General features: G+C 38.6%; 1 protein-coding gene across 7 annotated transcripts in view; it reads left to right on the forward strand.

Moving 5' to 3' along the window:
* Nucleotides 1–22,916, forward strand: part of HEATR5A (HEAT repeat containing 5A) — a 110,698-nt gene that overhangs the window by 53,166 nt on the left and 34,616 nt on the right. For 5 of the 7 annotated variants that reach the window (XM_074996887.1, XM_074996889.1, XM_074996890.1 and 2 more), the window contains 9 exons: nt 3,408–3,571; nt 3,670–3,845; nt 6,796–6,901; nt 9,829–10,019; nt 11,873–12,032; nt 13,082–13,271; nt 15,510–15,679; nt 19,975–20,001; nt 22,003–22,141. In XM_074996887.1, coding sequence (XP_074852988.1) covers nt 3,408–3,571; nt 3,670–3,845; nt 6,796–6,901; nt 9,829–10,019; nt 11,873–12,032; nt 13,082–13,271; nt 15,510–15,679; nt 19,975–20,001; nt 22,003–22,141 — 1,323 coding nt within the window. The remainder of the gene's footprint in view (nt 1–3,407; nt 3,572–3,669; nt 3,846–6,795; nt 6,902–9,828; nt 10,020–11,872; nt 12,033–13,081; nt 13,272–15,509; nt 15,680–19,974; nt 20,002–22,002; nt 22,142–22,916) is intronic. The other 2 variants (XM_074996892.1, XM_074996893.1) reach the window with 2 other exon arrangements.

Consider the following 22,916-nt stretch of genomic DNA (forward strand, 5'->3'; position numbering starts at 1 on the left):
GCAGGTTTTTCACACCTCTGAGCATCTTAATATTCCTTTTCTGCACCTGTTCGAGTTGGAATTTATTTTCATTATGTATGAAAGACTAGAATGGCACACGGTGTTCTAGATGAGGTCTCACTCATGCCTTGTATAACAGTACTAATACTTCCTTACCTCTGCTGGAAATACCTCACCTGATGCATCCTAGGATTTCATTAGTGTCACATTGGCAGTTCACAGTCATCCTGTGATCAGCCAGGTTTTTCTCCTTTGTCACCTCCAGGTGCTATGTCCCAGCTTACAGCAAAAATTCTTGTTAATTGTTAAGTGCATGATCTTTTGCTTTACGCCATTAAATTTCATCCCATTTCTATTACTCTGGTTTTGAAGGTTCTTAGATTCTTCTGGTGTGATATTCTGGTCCTCCTTTGCACTGGCAAACCTCCTAGTTTTATTTCATTTACAGCTTGTATTAGAACACACCTACTTTAGTGCCAAGTGTCTGGATGAACATGTTAAATAAAAATGATCCCAAGGCCTATACCATTTTACTGTTAGTAATCTCCCTCCAGCCTCCTGTTCCCTTTCAATATGACCCATTGTGGCCTTTCCGTTAATCAGTTCTTTATCCATCTTTCAGTTCTGATATTACTCCCGATGTTCTCCAATTTACTAATAATTTTCCATGTGGAATTATATCAGATGTCTTGCTAAAGTTCAGGTAGATGAAACCTACTTCATTTCCTTTGTCTTATGAGTTAGTTATCTTTTCAAATATGTTGCCAGGTTTTGCCCACTTTTGATGCGTTTCCAGAATGATCGTGAACCATTGATAACTCTGTGGGAAAAGTTATTTCCAACCAGTCTTACACCTGCCTTATAGTAATTCCATCTAGGTTGTATTTTTCTAGTTTGTTTATGAAAAGGTTATGCCAGACAGTATCAAAACCTTTACTAAATGAAGATATACCTCATTTTCCAGTTCGCTCCTATACACAAGGCTTGTTTCCCTGTCATAGAAAGCAGTCTAGGTTTGACATAATTTGTTCTTGATAAAGCCATGTTTCTCACCTTTTTATTTTCTAGATATTTGCAGTTTGATTGCTTTATTATTTGCTCCATTATTTTTCTGGGTGCAGAAGTGAAGCTGACTGGTCTCTAAATTACCTGGGTTGTCCTTATTTCCCTTTTTATAGATTAGCACTGTATTTGCCCTCTTCCAGTCTTCTGGAATTTCTCCCCTTTTCTGTGCCAACAGGTTCATCTGGCATGATCTGTCTTTTGTAAAACTCTATATAATTTTACAGATAATTACTGTTTATCTCTGTGTCCTTAACGGTTTTCTCTTTCAGAATTTATTCCATTATCTTGAATACAGTTGAGGTCGAACTAACAGGCATATGTTTTCCCGGCTCACTTTTTTTCCCCTTTCTTAAAATTAGGTATTTTGTTAGCAATTCTCCATCATTGGTTCTGACCCCAGAGTTTATGGATTTCTTAAAAATCCATGGTTTTGGTCTTGAAATTTAATTTGCCAATTAATTTAATTATCTTGCATGGAGATTATCTGGTCACCATGATTTGGTCCCATTAAGCAGTTTGAGTTCAATTTTCTTGTTAGATGTGGTAATTTCTACTTCCAGGTACTCATTTCTATTAGCCACCATGGCAGTACCCCGAAGCTCATCATTATGCTTGTTAAAAATGGACACAAAAGTATTCTTGTAGGTGTTGGGCCTAGATTATCTCTAACCTCTGTCCATCCATAGTGCCTAGCAGTCCTACTTTTTCTTTTCTTGTTTTTTGTTTTGTTTTTGTTTTTTCATTTATATGGCTATAGAAAATTTTACTATTGATTTTAATTTCCTTTGCAGGGTTTTGACAGTTCTTTCTCCTCCCCTCCAGTTTCTGACCTCAAAGAGGTAGCTTTCCTTGCCAATTCATCCCATCTTTCATTCTTTTTAGGCTTTTTGCTTTCTCTTAACCTGTTTGAGATGCTTGCTGATCCAGCTTGATCTTCAATCCTTCTTATCCCCCTTGCGTCAGACAGTTTCTGCAACTTTGATTTAAAGTAATTCCAAGACTCATCCACATTCAAATCCTTCAGTTCTTCATTTCAGGCTACTTCAATCACAAATTCCTTTAATTTATTTAGAGGTTTCCTTTTTTCAAATCAAGGACCCTCCTTGTAGACATATTTTTGTTTGTTTTTCCAGGTGGTTTAAACTTAATTAGGTAATGATCATCTGAACCAAGGTAGTCCCCTACATTTCTTCTATGAGGTCCTTGTCACTCACTAAGTTGTTATATTTGGTGTATCCAGTGTGGTCAAACCATGCCTCAGCATTCTTAAAAACAATGTTCAAGGCATGTAGACCTCCAGGAAGTTGAGTCATTTTGTTAACTTCATGGGCCTTAGCACTGTCTTTCTTATTAATGTCCATTCTCCTACCCTATGTTCTTCATTTCTCTATTGCTGTGTTGTCTGTCTTGATTTTTTGATTCCCAGTCAATACTGGGTGAAGATTTTAACATATAATCTTCATATATTTCAGTTCATATGTGGGCATCTAATGTATCTGACCTTAACTTGGCACTATCATCTAGAAAATTAATAGGTGAAATCTGTCTCTCTTCATGGATTTGCGTTTTTCTGTCTACACAAGCCTCACTAACTGCTCTATTGCCCGCCAAGTAACTTGTATTGAAAAATAATTGTTTGAAGTCACTTGAAAAAGACCTATTTTATTGTTTAGGCTTATATAAAAAGTAAAACACTGCCCTACTTTTGCAAATTTTTGTGTGTGGATGGATTGGTTTGCCCACATGGAATTCCAGTGGGTCTCCATGTGAAGGCTATAGTCTATCACAGTGCTTCGCAACTGGTGTGCCATGGCACATTGGTGTGCGGTGAAGCAGCACTTAATGTACCTCCAGAGCCATGTGCCAGGAGTGCTGTCTGATGCTTTGGGCATGCACCCCACCACTTGGTGGGAGGGGCATGTAGTGGCTCTGGTGAGTCACTGTTACCAAGTTAGAGACGGGGGGTGATGGGGGCTGTAAGTGCATGGCTTTGGGGTGAGGGGTGGGGGATTGGGTTATAGTGGGGACCTTGGAGTGCATAGTTGTGCGGGGGGAAGATTGGGTTAGAATGGGGGAGCTTAAGGGCACCTGGCTTGTTGAAGGTGATTGGGCTATATACATTGGATGTGCCGTGACATTATAACAAATTGCTGAAGTGTGCCATGAGTGATAAAGGTTGCTGAACACTGATCAAGAAGTTGCAGCAGTGGGAGTCTTAGACAATATTTTTAATTGTAAATCAGCTTTTCTATACAAATGCCTTGTTCGCAAAACTGCATGAGGATAAGTAAATAGTCACTATTTTGCATAAAAATTACTTTCTTTGTCCCTAATATTTACAGGAAGCTTCTGTGCTATTCTCAAGGAGCTAGTGGCTGACTTCACTGCTACTGATAACCACATGGCTGCCTCTACATTCTTGCTTCCACCTCTCTGTCACCAGGATGATCTTCTTTTACTTGGCCCGTTTGTGCAGGAGACTGACCACAGATTTATTGAAGAGCAGGTATTTGCAGGACTGGTGTAATAATTAGTGAACAGTAGGGTTAGCAGTCATTTGTGACCTGGCCAGGAAGAGTACCTGTCCTATTTCTGCCTTTGCAGCTCCTCTTAGGTAGCAGTATAGCTGGAGGAAGCCTGGAGTACGACCCTTACTCAATTTATGAGAAAGCTGAAGAAGGTGATTCCGTGCCTAAACCTCTGCCTCCCACACTGTCTGTTGTGAGTGCTGGAGTCCGTCTCTTTGGAGTTATAGTTTCACATGTAGCAGAATCTCAAAGGTAAAGTATTTATTTAAATTCAGGCTCAGTTAAACAAAGCCTAAAGAGGCAGTATGTTTAAAATCTTATGGAAAATAAAGACTAAAGGTTTTTGAATCTAGATGGTATGAATTATGGAAGGAATTTTCGTGAACTAAAAAGGTAGACGTGGGACTGAAAGTTTATGTACATGGCTGAAAGTTTATATTACAGCCTGTAATTATTATTGATGGAAAGAAAGATCCATTATAATAGTTACATTTTATAGACAAGTTAATATCTTTTAATGGAACAGCTTCTTTTGAAAGAGAGATGCTTTTAAGTTTACACAGAGTTCTTCAGGTGTGGCAAAAGGTACTCAGTGAATAGCATGTGAATGAGACAGTGCTAATGAAACTGCCATTCGTGTTTGTTTAACAGGAGAGTATTATGAAATGTCTTAGTATAACAATTCTTAATGCTTCTTTTTTCTTTCCAGATTTAGTAGCAGTCTTTTAAAACCGAACACTACATGTTAACAGTTATTTTTCCAGATAAACAAAATATTTGTCCTGAGATGATTTTAGTGCATACTATTTGTTATAAGGGCTCTTGAACATGAGAGAAAAAGGGGTGGGAAGTCACAGTAAAATATAATCCTCTGTCCTTGACAGTGAGAGGCTAAAAATATTTTTAACACAGCAATTAAAAAAGGAGGAAGATAAAGTAGCTTAAAAAGTCTAAGGCTGTGTCTACACTGTCCCTCCCTTTCGGAAGGGGCATGTAAACACAGCGGATTGAAAATGCTAACGAGGTGTAGATACGAATATTCAGCACCTCATTTGCATAATGACAGCCATTCGCAGCATTCAGAGTGCTGCTTTTGAAATGCAAAATAGCTGTGTAGACAGGGTTCCTTCTAAAGGAAACCCCACTTTCAATAGTATCTTTGTTCCTGAAAAAAATAGTAATTCTCCCATCTTGCTACAATAAAAATACAAAAATATATTTAAATATAAATGTATAACAAGAATAAAATATTTACTTAGCATGCATAAAATTTGGTTGAGGATAAATGGTGTCATGTTTATTTTTCATTTTCAAAGTACTGTACAATTGATCCTGAAAATGGAGTATGATTGCTTGTGATTATACTCTATAATTCTTGGCGAGGGAGAGAGTTGGGGTTAGCAGTTCTGAATCTGTTTTAACTAGTGTAAATAGGGAACACTGCAGTATCATCGTATGTAGTCCAGATTTGAATCACTGTAGGGCAGCTTCTCTGGCTGACTAGGCAGCTGTGTTGAAAGGATCTGAAGGGAATCGTTTCCAGGATTGTTAAATGAGAAGAAAGATGGCAATCTGTGTCATGGTCTTTCAAATGAGATAGTATAAGAAATTGGTGTATATTCTGGGCTTCAGCAGGAATGTACCAGTTAACATATCATTCTGGGAAGGAAGGAAGGGAGAGAGGGAAGGAATCCATGCTCACGATTCATCTGATGTCTTAACCTGCTCATTCCATCCCCAAATACTTATTTGTACCTATCCTTCCTTGTGCTATTGCCACATTGTTCTTCAGAATATGTTCCTGTGTACTTATTATCATCTCTTTCCTTATTCTCACTTCACTAACTTTACTTTCCTATATTTTGCCCTTTTTTGTTTGGTGCCTCTTCTATCTTTTTTCCCTTATTTTTTTTTTCTCCTTTCTATTTTGTCTTGTTTTTTCCCTTTTTCTGTTTCTCATGACTTCCATTTGTGGCTGTAGATAACTACTTATAATGTTGTGCCCTAAATACATCCAAAACTATACCATTCCCAGACACACAGTCCCCTTGAATAACAATCATTCATTGCTGATGAGATAATGAAAGATAATCTATAAATAAATATCCTCTTACAGAAGCAAGGACAAAAAAGTACATGGGGATAGTAAAAGTATGCGCACTGATACAAAACAAAAAAAAATCTTGTGGGCAGAGCTGTCAAGCAGAGGCAAAAAAGGGAACTCTGTGCATAAAGGAGGATATAGCAATGTAAATTGTAAGAAAAATTGGGATGGGAAAGGAATAAGAGAAAATCTGGAAACTATTGTTTTAGAAAATCAGTTCTTATCTTAATTTAGTTTGGTGGTGATGTAGTGCTCTAAAGCTCTCTTTCAAATTTTGTCACTTCCTTGAACCTGTCTGTAGCATTATGTTGTTGTTTTATGTATGTACAAGACCTTGAAACAAGTAAAGTTGTGTCATCCAGATACTTCCTTTTTTGGAAGTAGGTGAAGGTTGCATCTCTCAAAACTTGGAATTCTCTTGTCTGGCAACATCCATCGTCTGGCAGGACCATGGGTGTTACTGAATCAGCAATTCCACCTGGAAATTTGCAAAGAAAAGGGCCAGAGGCTGGGAGCCCTTCCTGGTGGGAGCCTAGTGACAGGTGGGCTGGTGGCCCTGTGCAGGGGAGGCCAAACTTGTGTCCCTGATGACAACTCCCCTGCCAGGGGCTAGAGCTGGTAGCCCAACTCCTTGGCGAGGGCTTGTGCTGGCTGCCCGGTTCCCTCACTGGGTCTGGCCACCGAGGGGCCAGTGGGGCCAGAGACCATCCGTGGGTAAGAGTGCTGATAGGGCTGGATGTTGGGGAAGAGGGGCGAGACCTCTTGTCCAGCAACTTCTCTTGTTCAGGACAAATTGGGTCCCAAGGGTGCCAGATGAGGGAGGTTCAATCTGTACAACGTACAGACAAATGTTATAGAATGGATGATAATCCTTTTATCTAAGAAATAAATTTTATATGAATCTAAGTTAAAATGCTTCTCTGCTGACCTCAGACAATTGGCACATAGTTTAGTCGGTGAGAAACCACCACTGTGTGGTCATGTTAGACTACGGGAAGTCACTTAGGACTTTTCATATATTTCCATAATCCAAAGGTTTTTGAATAGTTTTTTTTTTTTTTTTTAAAAAGTAAAACATTTTTTCTTTTTTGGTTTAAGGTTCCAAGTGTTAGAAAAATTGTTGTCTTCCATAAAACAAACAAAAGGATTACGACAGCAGGTGGTACAACTAAATATCATATCAGCATTGTCTAGTTTTCTGAAGGTAAAACTCCTCTTTTTCATAAATATTGGTTTAGTTGCTAAAACTTAATATCATTCCATTTAAGTGCATATATTGCCAGACCATGGGAACATATCTGTAATCCTTTCTAGTAACGAGCTTCAATTTATCAACTAATGTGAGGCTCAGTCTTCAAATATGAAAAATATACTGTTGGCAGAGCCCATATCCTCAGCAGCCTCTCAGACCTGCACCTGTTTGAAGAGTCTCCTGAAAACCCCTGGGGATCATAGTTGGGCCTTCCTTTATTATCTCCCTTCTTCTTACAGAGAAGTAAAATATAAGATTGAAGTAAAAAAAAGTAGCCTAGCATGTATATGACTGTTTTGTTTATTCTGCCTTTCTTCCTTTTGTATTCCCACTTCCTTGTTTCTGTGTGTCTCTTACTTTCGTTCTTCCCATCTCTGGCTGTCTTTGGAGTAGTATAGAAGGTTTTTGTCTAAAATGTTTATGTAGGCAAAACATATTTCTTTTCTCCTTGTTATCTAGAGATTTCTCTCTAATTTTCTTGGCTCTGATTTTATCTTTGGGTTATGTTTTCTGACAAGAACCACCAGTATGGTAAAGTGTCTAGTAAAAGTCCCTTAAAAAACCTCCAGATATTCCCCTTCCCACCTCCACATGCAGACTTGCAGAAACACGGTTCTGGATTGTTGTGTATAAGTGGAGTAACTGAAGTAAAGTCCATGTAGTTATACTGGTAAAAGTCAGAAGAAAAATTGGTCCAGTATACTCTGTCTGCATTTCAGAGGCTAACTGAAACCTGTCTCCCCTCTTGCATCATGAGTATTTATCACTGTAGTTGTATAGTATGGTACTCTTTTGGAAATGACAGCTTGCCAAAACTCCAGGATGATTCACCTTTCCAAATATGTGTGTACACATGGAGTTGTTTTTTACTTTTCCCATTAAAATTTAACTGAGGTTTCCTGAAAGTGCATTGCATTTTGATAAAAGCATTTCTCTTTTTGTCAATGCATTTTTTTTTCTTTCCTCTCTGATTGATATTTGTACAACAGAATACTCTGGACTGAGTTAATTACCTACTTTTTATGTTTGTTTTAAATTGAAAAAAAAAATTTTGTTTCACAACTATCAGTTTACTGGAAATTGTGTATTTTGCTTTCTTGTTGTTTGGTGGCTTTATATTATTGTCTGAGCCTTGAGAAGGCTTGTTCTTTTTCCTTCTTGATGTTTACAGTTAAACAAACATAGCTCTTAAAAGTAGGTAGGCAGACTCAATTAATTGTTATATTCCAAGGATATATTCTATTTCTGTAATGGAGTTCCTTCAGATCTATGGAGGAATCAAAAGTGGTAGCACCCAAACTCTATCAAAATTATATTTCCCTTCACAAAGACAAAATAAAAAATATAAAATACTAAATGGGTAATTCTTTATAACATTGTAATACTGTAGAATAGACTTTCCTGGAGTTGGTTGCCACTTTTACTTTCTAACAGACCTTTTGGCTGTTGGATGCTTTATGCCTCGCTCCAGTGTGACTTTCCAGGATCCTACTATCTGTAAATATGATTTGAGATATTGTCCATCTCTGGACATGCTGATTTAAAATCTGCAGCTGTCATCATAAACGGCCTATTATATTTTAGCAGTCTCTATTTTGCACTTGGATACTATGGGGATAGGCAACTTAGCGATCTTGAGTAGAAAGTAGAATTGTGGAGAATTACAGAGGGTGAAAATTTATGCTTCCCTCTCTAGCTGTATCTACAGTTAAAGTTTTAGGGACCTCTCCCACAATTGCTCTTACATCCATGCAGGTCCACTGATATTAGTCAAGATAAACAACGTCAAACTTAAACAGATTGGTGGTTTAAACTCAGATGCTACAGCAATAGTTAGATATGGCTTCAAAATTCTGGACATCGTTTTCTGACTTTGCTACATTTCATAGTGAGAGCTTGTCTACACATCAAATATTGCTTCCGTAATGCTTCAGTGAAGATGCTGCTATGTTGATAGATCACCTAGGCTAACGGGAGAAAGACTCCTATCTCCAGGAGGGGCAGTAGCTAAGTATACAGACAATTTTGTTATTGACCTGATACCGCCAGTACCAGGAGCTATGTCTATTTAACTGTGCCCCTTATGGGTGTAGACCTCACTTTCTAGTGTAGAGCAGGCCTATTTTTAATGAACATAATTTCTTTATTGTAAAGGTATGTTGTGCTTTTTCAGTCTGAATGCTATCAGGTTTGAGCTTAATATGGTGTTCTGGAAAATACTTTATATTCGTCTGTGGAGCACTTTAAACAACGTACCAGGTAGTTTATGCCTGGATCTATGTAACTGGAATGCGGCTATATTGGGAGAACTGCAGAGTATCAGCTGGCTTTTAAAATAGCCAGGTCCCAGTCTGCAGGAAGCTTGACAATTCCTTTTTTTATCGGACATTACTAGAGTATTTCTGTCAGATCCTCTCTGTCAGTCTCAATCACATGCATGAGCTCTCATTAAATTTTTTTAAACCTGTTTATTTTATTTTCTGTATGTGCTTTTCATTCTAATGTTCTTTACCAGGTTTTCCGCTACAAGTGTTTACTCACTGTAGACTACTCTGGGTAAAAAGCCCATTCATTAATTATTTTATTTTTGAACTGGTAGAAGCGTCATTCCTTTAGTATTTCATGTTTCTCATCAGTGTATACAATTGTCCCCTTCAGACCCTACCTTTCAGTTGCAAAAATATAAGGGTATATTGTGAGTTGATTCACAGTTAAGGGGTATTAAATAGCACATGCTCACAGAGAAAACCAAATTATATGTTTATGTATGCATGTTTTTATTGCTTAGTCATTTAATATTTGAAAGGGAAACATGTTCTTTATTATGCATTCCAGTTACATTTTAATACCTATTAAAATGTTAAGTAATTTATTTTTAGCGATTGGCTAGCTGCAAGGGAAGTTTAGGTTCCGAAGAGGTTAGAAGACCTGCACTGGCTTTAATAATGGGTGCTTTGGAAAACAGTAACCCACTTGTGCGATGTGCTGCTGCAGATTCTCTAGCCAGATTGGCACAAGTGGTGGCTGACAGCACCTTCACTGCTGGATTGGCCCAAGTTAGTTTTGACAAGTAAGTCATTTTAAAAAGTGTTTGTATTTTACATTTTCATTTGTTCAAGCTTATACAAATGCTAGTAAATTCAGTATGTCTTCAGTATTTGCAATATTTTGAAGGAAACTAATTCATATAAAGCAACTTACCTGGGATTCAACTGCAGGTAGTTCTAAATGTATGACAAAAGTATTGCAAATGCATGCACATATCTTGTATTTCTTTTGCAATTAAAAGGCCTGTTAATAAAAAAAAAATTACTCAGGCATTCGTAGATATTTATTAATCTAAATGTAAATACTTGAAAATAGGTTGCTGCACCATTTTTAATACAGTGGAAGTTCCCAAGCTATTAACACCTCAGGCATGGAGGTTGGCTTTAACTCTAAATAAAAGCATTATGGTTGCTTATTCAGCGTTTACAGATGAGTATTGACTTAATACAGTTTTGCAGCAAAGCAGAAGAAAAGTTGAATTTTATGAAGCAAGCACTGAAACAGGTTATTAACTTTGTCAAATATTTTTAACTTCATTTTTTACTAGCTTACATTTCACACAGTACTATACTCTATTTACCTTTTGATTTGGCGTGGTGGCAGGGTGGGGCGGTTGCAGGCTGTCTTTGCGGCTGTCGCTGCCTAATTGCATGCTTCTGGTTCCAAGTGAGGTGAGTGGCTAATTCAATGGTTGGTAACTCTAGTGTTTGAGGGAGAACTTGTAGGTGAAATCTATCTTCAGACTCAGGGCCACACCATTCATTTCAGTGCAGCTTCTGCCATACTATTACTCTCATTTATGGATGAAAAAGCATTCCATATTGATTTATACAGCAGTGGCAAGGAGAAACTTGAAGAATGTGTTCATTCTGTCAACAGCTCCCCCAGATCAATCCTACCACAGAGCCTAGGTATTACAGAGGACCTTATACACGCTATCTACACTAGGATAAATTTGTAAAAAGTTAAATTTATAAGGACAAAATAGGGATCATTTTCTGTCAACATATTTTCATTAACAGTCATGAATAAGGTTTAGCAATTGTATAAAAATACAAAAATCTCAGCATATTTGAAGATAATTTATATATTTCAGTGGTTTTAATATTTATGAGATATTTTTGACAAAAATAAGGAAATATAAGCTGAAACTTTCTGGCAAACTGTTTTTAACTAGTTTCATAGTAGTGGTACTGGGAAGACGTTTAAAATGCATGCATTTATAAAATGTGTTTTATTATATGACATGGTTAGATGTAGCTGGGGAAATTTTTTTTAAACCAAACGGACTTTCTTCATTTTAAATTTCTATAAGACTTGAAAGTATTTATTTGGATTATTTATTTATAACCTTTAAAGGGGGGAGGAGGTTGGTTTTTTTTTTTTTTTTTTTTTTTTTTTTTTCGCTTTGATAATGCAAATCTTTTGCTGTTTACGTTCTACAGTAAACTCTTACTTTATTAAGCAGCCCCAGGACCGGGAGGTTGCCAAATAGTCAAATATTCTGGATGATAGAGAGGTATACTTAGTAATGAATAACAGTAAAGAAAAATAAGATTAGATATTAAGAAACAAACAAAAATGTGGGCAGAGTACTTCATTTACCAACAACAGTAGTATTGTAGACTGTAAACTTACACTGTATTTCCTGTATTTATTTGTATTTACTTTCACCAGACTGTACTTATGAGAAACATAACTAACTTTTGGTTAAAATGCCAGTGATTTGAGAGCTCTGGATAATAGAATTCCAGATATGAAAGAGTTTTATTGTACAACCAAAGCACTGAAATCCATTAGGTATCAAGATTACTTATCAGGATCCACTATTGTAGTCACCTACTCTAACAACTTTTTTCTCCTTGCAATTAATAGGCTAAAATCTGCGAGGGATGTGGTGTCGAGAACAGGACATTCCTTGGCTCTGGGATCACTGTATAGATATTTAGGAGGAATATGCTCTACTCAGCATCTGAATGCCTGTGTTGGTATCTTGTATACCTTATCTCAGGACAGTACTTCTCCTGATGTACAGGTACTTCGTTACATAACTCAGTATGTCTACCCTCTGTATAAATATTGAAACAGTTATTAAACCAATTATTTCTGGGGAGTAAAAATTCTTCTAACACCAAAGAGGAGATTACGTTGCAATTCTGTCACCAGAATTCCTGAATTGATATTGTTGTTTTGAATTTGATTTATGGTCACGTGAATCTTGCTTGATGAGTTAGTGCCTGCTTTTTGTTTTCAGTTATATTTTACTTTGTGTGTGCGTGTGTGTGTGTCTTCAAAGCTGTTCGCTTTCTAGCACTTCACCTTTATAAAGATGATGTAGTAAGTCACTTGTCTCTGTAGTTAGTGTGCTGCACTAGTTACAGAGAACAGCTTGGTCAGTTGAAAGCTTGTTTGCATAGGTCAAATTGTTCTGAAGATGAAGTCACTTGTTTCTTCCTGAGCTAAATATTCCTTTGTCAAGATTCTTCTGGGAAGGATGATTTCGTCACATATTAACAAAAAGGAGTATACATCAAAACTCCTCGAAGTTTAATTGCAGGGTGATGAAATCCCATGCACGTCATTCTAAATAGACTGAATAGCTTCAGTTTGTCACCTTTACCTAATGTTTTCCATACACAAAGAATCACTGCAAAAGTAACATGTAATGGGTTTGATCATACAGCAGTGACGCTAAATGATATACTCTTCAGCTATTCTGCCTTCATACTTGCTCTATGTAATTCTATCACCCTAGCTCATGAAGCTACGAGGAAAAGAATATATATCTGCAAACTACAGCATTTACAGCATCTAAGAAATCAGTAGTCACTGAGGTTTTGAGGTACTAACGATGGCACAATGTTAACAAGATGTGCCACTAAAAAATGTAGAATTTTCCTTACAATATGTGTAAAGAGCCACAGTTTCCAGATACATTATGTAGAACAAATTGTCTGTAGCATCTTTTTCCATCCACCCCCTTCACATTTCAGAGTAATAATTGTGTCCGCATATTAATTTTTTGTTTTAAGCCCAGACTTATTACATTTAGATGTGACATGCTTACATTTTTTTATTTTACAGACTTGGGCACTGCACTCTCTGTCACTGGTAATAGATTCAGCCGGCCCTCTGTATCATGTGCATGTGGAACCTACCCTATCTCTTGTTGTCATGTTGTTGTTGACTGTCCCTCCTGCATATGCTGAAGTTCACCAGAGCCTGGGTCGCTGTTTAAATGCACTTATAACTACATTGGGGCCAGAGTTGCAAGGTATTCATAAACAATACTGTAATGTTAGATTGGGTAATTAGGACACTTAAACATTTAGCTGAAACATTGCAGACAAACAGTGAATGTGTTCTAGGAACTTGCAGGAATAGTTAGATATTTTGTTCTTGTAAATTAACTGTGAAGCGGTTTTTCATAGGTTATGCTTTTATGCGGCCAAAACATAGTGGCAACTACCCTTCCAGATTGAGCATTCTTTTTTCACCCTTGCCAGAATGTGGTCCTAAAAGCTTCTCATTTGGTTGAAAGTTGTTATGTGTATTGTCCAGACATGGAGATTTTTATTTGAAAAACGGAAAATCCAGATTTAGGCATATAAATAAAAATTGTCTGCTTCTTTCAGTGGAGCTGTACACTCACTGTACCCATTGAGTTCAGAACTCAGCACAAGCATTCTGTGACTTGTCCATGAAAAGGGGTTAATCCAGAGTTTTTTGATGCCCTTCAGATAACATGCAGCATGCAAGCTGCAGTAATAGCATGTATACAAATCTCCAGCATTATCTGAGAGGACAAGGACACCAGAGATATAGGTAGCCTGGGGAAATGAGGCAAGTACAGTGACTTGACAGAAAAAGCAATTGAAAGACTTCAGGGAAAGCATTATATCTGACCTTAACCCTGGAGGTTAATAGGGACTGTCAGGACAGGCACCATTCCTTTTGTTGAGGCCCACGTCTTGCAAACAGCTTCATGGGTACCCACCTCATTGATTTTCAGCTGTGGGCTCTGTGTGGGTACAGGGTTCTGCATATGTAACTTAGTTTCCTGCTTCTGTAGCTATTTCAGTGCCAAAAGCAAGTGTACAGTATCAAACACGTGTGTTCCTTTTATTTAGGATTGTTGCACTCTGTCATTGATGACAGATTCACCTAGTCCTGTGTAGTTAGTGTGAGGTCCAGGCACTACCATGAGAGATTATTTTCTTGCCTGCCAAGCCAAGGCTTTACTAGTTGCTTAATCCTCCCTCCCTGATGTCCCATGAAATGCTGCCTTAAAGAGAGAGCACATTTTTAGTATTGTTTTGAAAAGTTCTATTGAATCTGTGTGCTACTAATGCAAAAAATACGGAGTGGGAGCTAGAAGCTAGAGAGAAGAATATAATCAGGTCTTTCAAATTTACCACTGCCTTACTTTTTGACCTCTCTGGCCGTGTCTACACATGCACGCTACTTCGAAGTAGTGGTGCCAACTTCGAAATAGCGCCCGTCACGGCTACACGTGTTGGGCGCTATTTCGAAGTTGAAATTGACGTTAGGCAGCGAGATGTCGAAGTCGCTAACCCCATGAGGGGATGGGAATAGCGCCCTACTTCGAAGTTGAACGTCGAAGTAGGGCACGTGTAGCCGGTCCGCGTCCTGCAACATTGAAATAGTGGGGTCCGCCGTGGCGGCCATCAGCTGAGGGGTTGAAAGACGCTCTCTCTCCAGCCCCTGAAGGGCTCTATGGTCACCGTGTGCAGCAGCCCTTAGCCCAGGGCTTCTGGCTGCTGCTGCGGCAGCTGGGGATCCATGCTGCATGCACAGGGTCTGCAACCAGTTGTCGGCTCTGTGGATCTTGTGTTGTTTAGTGCAACTGTGTCTGGGGAGGGGCCCTTTAAGGGAGCGTCTTGCTGTTGAGTCTGCCCTGTGACCCTGTCTGCAGCTGTTCCTGGCACCCTTATTTCCATGTGTGCTACTTTGGTGTGTAGACGTTCCCTCGCAGCGCCTATTTCGATGTGGTGCTGCCCAGCGTTGAAGTTGAACGTCGACGTTGCCAGCCCTGGAGGACGTGTAGACGTTATTCATCGAAATAGCTTATTTCGATGTCGCTACATCGAAATAAGCTATTTTGATGTAGCGTGCACGTGTAGACGTAGCCTCTGTGCCTTATTTTCCCCCTCTTTTAATTGCTTATAGTGCCTACCTCTTTCTCAGTGGCACTTAGAGGCCTCTTGCTTGTTTTTAAAGTTTGAATAATAGAAATGTAGCTCTTCAAGGGACATGTAATCTACCCCAATCCTCTGCACTGAGGTAGGACTAAATTGTCTGTGATTATTTACAGGTGCAATAGAAGTGCAAAGAATAACAATTATTTTACCTCAGTCACTTGCAGACTCTCCTATGTGAATCACTTTATTGACAATGAATGCTGTGTAAACTACTCATATTTACCTATTTTTAAAAACATAAAGAAAATGAATATGTTGGAAGTTTTAAAATGCTGTTTTTCTAACTTTAGGCAGTAATATTGCAGTTTCAGGATTAAGAACGTCTTGCCTGTTGGGTTGCGCAGTGATGCAAGATAACCCTGACTGCCTTGTTCAGGCTCAAGCCATCTCTTGCCTACAGCAGCTTCATATGTTTGCTCCACGACACGTCAACTTGTCCAGTCTTGTAAGCTGCCTGTGTGTAAGTATTTCTTTGGAAATGTATTTTACCCATTTTTAACTTTTTCAACTTTTGCCTTGAAACATATAAAGCATGTAAAGTTTCCTTTAAACACCCAGTTACCAACTGTTAAAATAAATTACTAAAACACAATAATCAGTTATTCTGTAATAGAGGGAAATTTTGTCTTTTCACATGCGCATATGACAGTCGTTCTCTCTTCTCCCATCTTTATCCATTTCCTCTTCCTTTTGTATCTTTGTCTCAGAAGAGTATACACCTGTTACTGATTAAGAATATGTGCTGCCATTCTTATGCAAGCCAAACTTTCATTGACAAATATTATAAACTGGATTTTGGGTTTTGCCCATCTCTTAATTCTGTCCTGCATTTCTTCTCATTTATGTTAGGTTAAGGTTTGTTGACGTAACTTATTTGTACTGAATATTGACAAGTAATTATTTATAATCTGAAGAAATCTAGATTAATTTGCTTTTCCTGTCAATGCTGTACTGCTAGTGAATTGTTGTAGCTCTGACACTGAAGACACCTGCCCCCTCTCATTGCAGTTGTCAGGCAAAAGTGTTGCTTTTCAGTTTGCAGTCTCCATTTGTAAAATATTATATATTACCTTAACTACCATGTCCCCAGAGTCTATTTCAGCCCAAGAAAGTAATAATAACGTTGGCATGGCTGGTCAGTTCTTCATAAGCAAAACTAATCCCCTAAGGACACATTCACAGCTCCAAATGAAGCTTCTGTTTGGTATAGGATGTACTAGAGTTTTATCTTTGTATTAGAATCAAAGTACTGCAAGAGACCTCAAGGATTCATCGAGTCCAGTCCCTTGCGCTCAGGATAGTACTAAATATTATTAGACCATCCCTCACAGAGGTTTGTCTAACTTGCTCTTAAAAATCTCCCATTATGAAGATTCCACAACCTACCTAGTCAGTTAAGTTTACTTCTCCTATTCTTTTTACATCTCAAATGATCTACCACACAATAGAATGTCTGCTTCCATAAGAATAGTCTGTAGCAAGAGATGATTTTAACAAGATTTGATCTACTCTTATTATGTGTGCATGATTTAGCTGGTCCCCCTGTAAAAGTTTTTTTCTCAGACATTTAAAAAAAATCTAGGTTTTCTCATCTAGCTCTAAGTTTTTCAGTCGTGTTTATTTGAGCAGCTGTTGCATATCATTAGTAGACTTATTTCTTCTGGAGTTCTTATTTCTTCCATATATGTTTGCGATTTTCAAGGTTCAGAGGAGCTCCATATTCTTACTGGGTTTAAGCGTGAACCTGTTTATTTTGGGAGAATTGTAACCTTTATGGATTGGTCTTTCCTCACCCACTTCCACCATATTTTTCCCTAGGTAAAAATAGGTAAAAAGCATTTTCACCACCATCCCCCTTTTATGAAAATACTTCAGACTAAGAAGTTGCTGTCTTTTTGGTCAGTCAACTCATTAACATTTCCATCTATTTGTACATCTAGTAAATTAATGTCATGTCCACTGTCATTTACAATATTGTATCTCTACACTGCACAAAACATGGGTTTCTCCCCACTTCTCAGCAAAGCTTTATTAAAAGTCTATTTCTGAGACTTCATTATTTGTATAAAATAATATTTCAGTATACTTGTGATATTGTTCTGAATAATTCATACATGAAAATTTATCTGTACTTGGCAATTAAACGGCAAAGGGGTATGTGTGCGCGCGTGTATGTGTGCACACGTGTGTTCATTTAGGCCCCAACCATTCAATGAGCTTTACATGGGTAAATACTTGTGCCCGCACAGGCTATGTTTAGACTAGAGGGATTTGTTGACAGAAGTTTTTGTTGGAAGATATCTTCCAACAAAACATCTGTCGACAGATCGTGACCAGATTGCAGGGTGGATTGAAAGAGTGAGCTGCTATGTCAACAGAGAGCCGCTGGACTGCCCGGCCACTCTGTCAGCAAAGTGGCCAACTGGAAGTAAAGCAGACAGGGTTGCCCGGTGTTCTGGAAGCCCTTTGTGTTGACAGAAGGCCCCCTCGGAACATTCAGACTGGCTTTTTCTCAACAGAGACATTCTTCTTCATGGAGAGCAGCGTGCAGCTGTTGACAAAAATGCTGCCTTTGGGAATCTGGACACTTAGTGTGTTTTCTTGACAAAATGGCCATATTGCTGACCCAACCCTCTAGTCTAGACATAGCTACAGAGCCCTAGTGAAGTGGGGGATTCCATGTAGTTGTAGATTTCTTTCTGCAAGGAGCTCATTATAAAATCAAGACCCTCCACTCTAGTACATACAACTTAGTAATTGGCAATAGGGCTGTGAATGTGTGGGGTTTGGTTGATATATTTTCGTCCTTTAGAGCACAATCTGCAGAGATCACCATGCAGGTGGACCCTGCACCAGTGTTGAATCCTCACTGAACTTAATAGGACTTTGTAGGGTATGGGGGTCTGTCTGAATAGTTATTGTTGTTTAATAGGAGGCAAGGACTGTTAACCATTTTGGGATGTGGGAGACATAAATTCACTTTCTTGTTCTGCGAATGGCATATTGGGTAACTTTGGGCAAGTCTTTCACCACGTGTCTCAGTTTTCCCATCTGTAAAAGGGGAAAATTATCTGGACAGTCTGTAAAGTACACTGGGAGCTAAAAATGAAAAACAGTACATAAGAGCAAGGTGGTATTATTTTTAGTATCATTCTGTGCTGAGGAATTATTTGGACAGATAGGGAGGAAGATAAAGAGGGGTCTTGTCAGAGAAACGGACAGTTTTACTGAAGCCCATTCTTGTGAGGAGAGAGCTGAAAACACTGTTTCTGAGACTCATTAAATTAATTAGCAGTTGTCAATACCAATAGTCATTTGTAATCTTTTTTCCTATTTCTCCAAGGCTACTGCCAATATACTGGAAACTTATTACAAGTTAAACTTTATTTTAGAATTTTCTTAAAATATTTAACAATTAAAAGAGGACTTATTTTTATAAAAAAGTCATATAGGCTACGTCTACACGTGCACCCAACTTCGAAATAGCTTATTTCGATGTTGCGACATCGAAATAGGCTATTTCGATGAATAACGTCTACACGTCCTCCAGGGCTGGCAACGTCGATGTTCAACTTCGACGTTGCTCAGCCCAACATCGAAATAGGCACAGCGAGGGAACGTCTACACGGCAAAGTAGCACACATCGAAATAAGGGAGCCAGGCACAGCTGCAGACAGGGTCACGGGGCGGACTCAACAGCAAGTCGCTCCCTTAAAGGGCCCCTCCCAGACACACTTTCATTAAACAGTGCAAGATACACAGAGCCAACAACTAGTTGCAGACCCTGTATATGCAGCACGGACCCCCAGCTGCAGCAGCAGCAGCCAGAAGCCCTGGGCTAAGGGCTGCTGCCCACGGTGACCACAGAGCCCCGCAAGGGCTGGAGAGAGAGTATCTCTCAACCCCCCAGCTGATGGCCGCCATGGAGGACCCCGCTATTTCGATGTTGCGGGACGCGGATCGTCTACACGTCCCTACTTCGATGTTGAACGTCGAAGTAGGGCGCTATTCCCATCCCCTCATGGGGTTAGCGACTTCGACGTCTCGCCGCCTAACGTCGATTTCAACTTCGAAATAGCGCCCAACACGTGTAGACGTGACGGGCGCTATTTCGAAGTTACTGCCGCTACTTCGAAGTAGCGTGCACGTGTAGACGCAGCCATAAAGTCAACATCCTCATCCTCATATTCATTTCCCAAACAAAACAAAAAGTAAGTATCTTGAAATTTTGTTAAAAAGAGGATTTTTTTTATGCTGGGTTTTGCATCTAACCGCATGGTACTTAACATTGTCTGTCAAGTTCTGGCAATTAAATACTTTGGCATCTAATGATGACTAATATTCATTTTACAGCTAACTTCACAGATGTACATTAAGTTCTTATTTGTATGTCTCAGATATATATAGGACGGATATACAGACATATGTCTGGGTTTTCAGCTATAGGACCCAAAGTAACATGTTAAAATACAAATATATACGCTAGATGTATCTAATAGTTTCAGCAACGTCTTTCCCAAGCTGCTTTTATTTTCACTGACGAGTTTCATGGACTTCTGGCTTATGTTTTAAAGATGCTAAACATGATATGATAACTCGTCTAAGCAAATGAGGATTTTTGTGGCATTTTTGAGTTAAGATTCTGAATGTAATGTTCTGAACATACATTTTATGGTTTCCTTGCTGTAGTGAATATCATTGTGGTATTTGTATTTTGATTTTGTCATGACTGGTTTGTCATTTGTTTTTGTGCAGGAGATCTTGTTGGATAATTCTGTGTTGGTAGGTCCCTGGCCTTGTTAATCCTAAAATTTCAGCAGTTTGCAGTTGTGTTTTTTATTTCCTCATGTCTCTCTCTGTGTTTAACCATTAATGTAAAGTAAAATACCTTTAGCATGTCAAATGACGTTCATTGGTATCACCCTAACCAAATCCCTTCTAACCTTCTGCAGCTGGCACGTGTTTCTTTTCCTGCTTTTAATTTTGCATCAGTTTGACTTTAACATGTCCAGTGCAGAAGTGGTTTCAGTTAATTAGTATGTATTGCTTGCATTATGTGTTGCCCTTGTTTCCTTACTTAAAATGTGGGAGAATGAGAGATATGAAGAATGTGTGTCTTGCATTTTCCAATAGCCTGATCTGAGTGCTCTGCCCTCCCCTATAAAAATTGTCATGTGAACTGCAAATTGAAGCATGCCAGGTTTCAAGGAGATCCTGTGGCCTGCTTGAATAAGTGTTCCATTAAAGATGCAATTGCATCTTCTAAAATTTCAGTTAAAGTATATTGCAGAGGTATTGAGTTATTTCTTTTACAAAAGAATTGTTCTGCAGAGCTTATCTTTGTCTCTATTAAATGTGTAATTCCTAATGAGTTTTTCAGATTCACATGCATAAGCAGGAGACACGAATTAGTTTTAAATATAACAAAACTGAAATTCCATATCACTTATTCTTTGTGCTTAAATTTTTTATTAATCTAATTTTGAGTGACTGTTGGCTTAGCAGTGACATATAAGGAGCATGACCCCTCAGCAAAGATTCTTCTCAGGAAGATTCAGCTCTGTCCTTTTTTCAGTACCTTTGAGCAGTGGTTTTCAACCTGTAGTCCATGGACCCATGACTAAGAGGTCTGTGAAAAGCTGACATTACCGTAGAACAGAGGTTTTTTAACCTCTGGCCTGTAGACTCCTAGGGGTCCACAGATAATTTCTAAGATTTCCAAGTGTCTTCACTTCCACTGAAAACTTGTTAGTGATCCACAAATGGGGGAAAAAAGGTTGAAAACCATTGCCTGAGGGTGACAGATAAAGATAGAAGATTACATAATTATAAAGGGTTGCCTCTTCATCTTGGACATATGCTGATTTTGGTTGTTTACTTATTATAACCTAAACTTGGATAACACTGGGTGGACGGCCGCGTAGTAACACTGTCCAGCCACTTGACAAATTTACTCTATGTGTGGTTTACTTTTGGGATAGTGGGGGCAGGGAAGGGGACCTCAGGTGCAAGACTTGATTGTTTTAAAGTTGTTTCATTGCTCTAGAAACCATTTTTATGATGGTGTCAGTTTTCAGTTCAGAAAAGCAGAAGCTGATCTTGTGATATTGAAGAAACCATGCTCTAAGCAGCCACTCTAGAGAATGGTTCAGGAGAATGGACACACCCATCTCCAGCTGTGATCTTCCTAAAATGAACAACTGCTGCCTAATTTAATTGGACTATATATCATATATTTTCAAAAGAAATCGTAATCAACATCCATTTATTATTCTCTTTGCCTTTTACAATCTCACTTTCATTCACAGACCTTAGAATTACTTGCACTTGGTTTTCTCATATGTAGTTGTATGATAATTTTAATTTATTACTCCGAGCTCTGTGTGATGGTGATACAAGTGGAGTCTGTTTGGACTGAGTTTTCATGCCACCTGTAATTGTGTCCTCTGGGTAAGAGTATAATACACATTCATTTAGATCGTAATTCAGTGTCCACTGATGTCGGTGGAAGTTTTTCCACCAACTTCAATGAGAGATGGATCTGACTAGCTCTGTAAGGTAGTATCACTGAGAGAACTTTAAAATGTGGTCATCAAAACATTTACAATATTGTAAACTTCCAATTTTAAACCTACAAATGTTTGCAAAATAGGATATATATTTGGTGAGAGACTTCACAGTCTATTGAATAAAAGTAATCAGAAAGCGCTGCACTACTGCTATTATTGGGTAGCTGCTACAGAGCTTGTGAGGCATCTTAATCCCTTTGTTTGCATATTTCAGGTGAATCTATGTAGCTCCTACTTGTTGTTGAGACGAGCAGTAATAGCTTGTTTGTGTCAGCTTGTGCAAAGAGAAGCATCTGAGGTATCAGAACATGCCGTTGCATTTGTTAAAGATTGCAAAGAAGACTTCACTCTGGGTAATGTATGTCCATTAAGGTTTAAGAGTGGAGCTCTTGGTATGTGCTGAGCTTGAATCATTAATTCCTTCTCAATTAAAATCCGAGGCAGATTAGTGGTTTTGTTGTAGTTTTGAAAACCTTTAACTCAAAATACATTTTCTACTAAAAATGTTGTTTTATATATGCAACGCCAACAGACCTAGGTCATCGACAGGAGGGATTGAACCTGCAGTCTTAGAGGCTGAAGTCCTTTGCTCTGTTTACCACATGGGTTGAAGGCCAGCTGGCTCTCAACCAAGGCTGTAGGGCAGAGACTTCAGTTTCCCCGGTACATGGCCTCAGTGCCTTTGAGGTTACACATATAATTATTTGTTAAAGCTTTTTAGGCATCCTCCGGTGACAAATCAAAGTTAACAGCAGTGTTGCCAAGCCTCAATTTTATTTGGTGCAGGGGAGAGGTTAAAGCCCCAAACTCTTGGAGCCATCCAGAAGAGAGAGACCTCAGTTTTCTTTAAACAAGTAAGCCAGTGTTTTTCCAAACTTCTGCAAGCATTGACACCTCCCTCAGACAGAAGATCTTGTACATTTTCTAGAAAAGAATAAAGACCATGGTTCAATTCAAGCTCCTCCTTTTCGCCCTTGTCTGCTAGTCTTTGGACAACCCAGTTTGAGCCAGTGTATGCAAACAACCGCAGGGGGTGGAATTCCTCAAATATCTCAAAATGTCAATTGTCAGTCTCAAACGTCAGTTTTCATTAAACAAAAATAGAGCCCTCATGGTTACAGAGAAGAG

The sequence above is a fragment of the Carettochelys insculpta genome, chromosome 6 (genome assembly GCF_033958435.1).
Source record: "Carettochelys insculpta isolate YL-2023 chromosome 6, ASM3395843v1, whole genome shotgun sequence".
NCBI lineage: Eukaryota > Metazoa > Chordata > Testudines > Carettochelyidae > Carettochelys > Carettochelys insculpta.